A 2,726-nucleotide genomic window follows, 5' to 3' on the forward strand; every position below is an offset into this window, starting at 1 on the left:
CGAAGGGGAGGGAAATAGTAACCTAACCAATGACGTCAGAGGAGGCAAAACACACACACACACATACTCGTCATTTAAATCCAAGCGGGAAAGCAGAATGAACATTGGGCTTTCGTGAAATCTCCAGTGAAGGTCCACGTCCCGTTTGTATTTTATTGGTAAAAATTAGGACAACATGGTGAGGACGAAGGCAGACAGTGTCCCCGGAACTTACAGAAAAGGTAATGTTCTGCAATCAAAACCTGATGAATATGTCATTAGCTTGCTGGTTGAGTGCGGAACTGGAATCGCTAACGTTAGCTACTTAGTTACCGTAGCCAACTGTAGTTTTGCGAACATAATTGCCACTCCTACATTTTCTATTTTTTTATTAACTTGATCGATTTCATTGATTAGCTAACATGATTGACCGGGTTAGATGCCTGTCTCCCGCCATTGCAATAGAATCGTGAACACCGCTCACGCGTATGCCAACCCAGCCGGATGTTGCATTATCTCGTTAGCTATGTTCTCACATCTCATCATTTTTGCATGATTGGATTGTTACCCGAAACTTTACTTGCACCAATAAGTTACATTTTTGATCGTCACAGTACAAATAAAGATTTGATAAAGAATTGGCGCAACATGTCTTTATTAGCGTCTTTGGTTAGCTAACGTTGGCAAATTTTTGTAATTCATTATCCTCAATCTGGCGGTAACTTCGCCGCCCAAATTAAGGAAGCCAGCCATGCATATATGGCGGTGTCGATTTCTTTGCCAGATCAGACTAAACTCTGCATTACAATATAGCTATTAATACTTTGCTTGTAAAAATGACTTGTTAACTTATTTATACATTCTCAGCTGTGGCTGCATCTGCACCCAGGAAGTCATTGGGTGCCTCGAGTTCTGCTAATGCATTAAGCAGCTCTCAAGCAGGCACACCTGGTGAGTCATGATTTCATTCACCTTAAAAGTAACATTGACTAGCTAATAACCATATTTCAATGTAATCTTAGTTATGACAGACATTTTTGGTAGATGACAAAGAACTTGCCTCCAGATGAGTTTCTTGCAGATGTCTAAATGTTGTTTTGCAGCAAAGAGTAAATTTGCTGGTGGTAATCCTGTGTGTACTCGGCCCACCCCAACTTGGCAGAAGGGAATTGGAGATTTCTTTGGTGGGCCCAGCAGGAAGCCTGACAAAGAGAACCACCTCCCCCAGTCAGATGATGAAGAGGCCGGAGTCAGTGGAGTGGCCAAGTCATCCAGGACGTACGTTCATTCTATTTAGGCATCGTTTTAGGACTAGTCTAAAAGCAGCCCCAAAATACCTACTGCTTTAGTGCTTGCAGAAGTTCCTCTTAAATCTGTTTCAAAAACATTGCCAATTTCAATGTTGCCAATACAAAGTATGCCTAATGATTGTTAAATGCAATGTTTCTTTTACACCTGTGCCTCTGAGGTATTTTGCCAAAGCCAAATCAATGGGTTACAAGTACAGTCCTGCTGTTTCTGGGAATGTATTGAACCTAGTTTGAATGTTCATCTAGCTGTTTGTATGCAAGTTATCTGGTGTTGAGCCAGGTTTCAAATTTTCAGGATGCATCTGTATGATTTTCAGTGTGCTGCAAAGCCTAGTTTGCAGCACACTGAAGTTAATATTTATTTATAGGTGAAACCACCTTGATTCCATATTTGCTGGCCTATCTAATGTCAATCACTTGCCTTTCAGTTCCAGACCACTGCCTGCTGAGGATGCTGAGGGTGAATGAGCTTAGACAATGGTGCCCCACTTGAAAAGCCATTGCCTCTAATACTTGAATGGGTTGGGTATCTCTTTGTATATAATTATTGATTGATTCATGTTTTTGTACAGATGTTTAATAAACTTTTATTAATCTTGATTCCATAATGTTGTCACAACCTGGATGATATTTGATAGCCAGCTCTTGTTTGAGGCCCACATCAAGTGTGACCTTGGTTTTAATATATAATTCTACTGAACATTGACAGGTTACAACCTATGTTATCACAACCTGCAGCTGAGTGACTTATCCACGCCTTTATCTCATCCTGTTTGGACTATTGTAACACCCTGTTGGCGCATCTGCCAAAATCCCAGTTCACACCTACCAAGCTATCCACAACTCTGGACCCAAGTACCTGTCTTACCTTATCCTAACCCACACATGCCCTTTGCTCCTTCAGCTCCCTTCAACAGACTAAACTATGGGTGACACGGCTTTCAGTTGAATGGCTCCTCTGCTGTGGAGCGCACTTCCAGGCCTGCAGAGACTATGGCCTCGTAAGGCACAGCTACAGGCTGCTGTTCAGAAAGGTATAAGGATGTGTTAATCCTGTTCATTGGCTCTGACACCTGAATATAACCTTGATGTCTGCATACTATGTTCTGTGTTGGATTGTTTTAATTTTCTTTGGTGCCTTGGGTGAGGAAAGCACTTTATATTAAATTATTCTATTCCCGCTTCCAAAATCTAGTCTCTTCTATTGGGTCTCAAACAAAATTGCAGTTGTGATATTTTGTCCGTCCGGGTTTCACTCAGCTATAGATTGGCGTGATGGTAAGTCTCAAACTCATCAGTGGATTCCCTGCATGCCCAGCAATTTATGAATTTATGAATCTTGTAATAGCACTAGATCGTTAAGGCCGGACAGGTTTTTGTGGAACTAACTCATTCACCAAAAGTGACAGGGTGTGTTTGTAAATTTAAATCTGGAGT

The 2,726-nt window shown here is 41.4% G+C and overlaps 1 protein-coding gene across 2 annotated transcripts; it reads left to right on the forward strand.

The window, feature by feature from the left end:
* Nucleotides 1–2,479, forward strand: LOC109867589 (PCNA-associated factor). Of its 2 annotated transcripts, XR_002251827.2 has the most exons (5): nucleotides 21–221; nucleotides 847–930; nucleotides 1,083–1,257; nucleotides 1,718–1,810; nucleotides 2,194–2,479. XR_002251827.2 is itself a non-coding variant. In XM_020456828.2 (4 exons), the coding sequence occupies exons 1-4, from the start codon at nucleotides 176–178 to the stop codon at nucleotides 1,755–1,757; spliced, it is 345 nt and encodes a 114-aa protein (XP_020312417.1). In that variant the 5' UTR covers nucleotides 1–175; the 3' UTR covers nucleotides 1,758–1,894. The 2 variants fall into 2 exon arrangements, 1 of the variants encoding a protein (XP_020312417.1); XM_020456828.2 differs by lacking the exon at nucleotides 2,194–2,479 and having other exon boundaries at nucleotides 1–221; nucleotides 1,718–1,894.
* The last annotated feature ends 247 nt before the right edge of the window (nucleotides 2,480–2,726 follow it).

The sequence above is a fragment of the Oncorhynchus kisutch genome, linkage group LG22 (assembly GCF_002021735.2).
Source record: "Oncorhynchus kisutch isolate 150728-3 linkage group LG22, Okis_V2, whole genome shotgun sequence".
NCBI lineage: Eukaryota > Metazoa > Chordata > Actinopteri > Salmoniformes > Salmonidae > Oncorhynchus > Oncorhynchus kisutch.

Coding starts and splice junctions, on each gene's coding strand:
- LOC109867589 (XM_020456828.2), top strand. CDS start 176: ATGGTGAGGACGAAGGCAGACAGTGTCCCCGGAACTTACAGAAAAG. Junction 931..1,082: donor CTCTCAAGCAGGCACACCTG/GTGAGTCATGAT, acceptor GTTGTTTTGCAG/CAAAGAGTAAATTTGCTGGT. Junction 1,258..1,717: donor GTGGCCAAGTCATCCAGGAC/GTACGTTCATTC, acceptor CTTGCCTTTCAG/TTCCAGACCACTGCCTGCTG.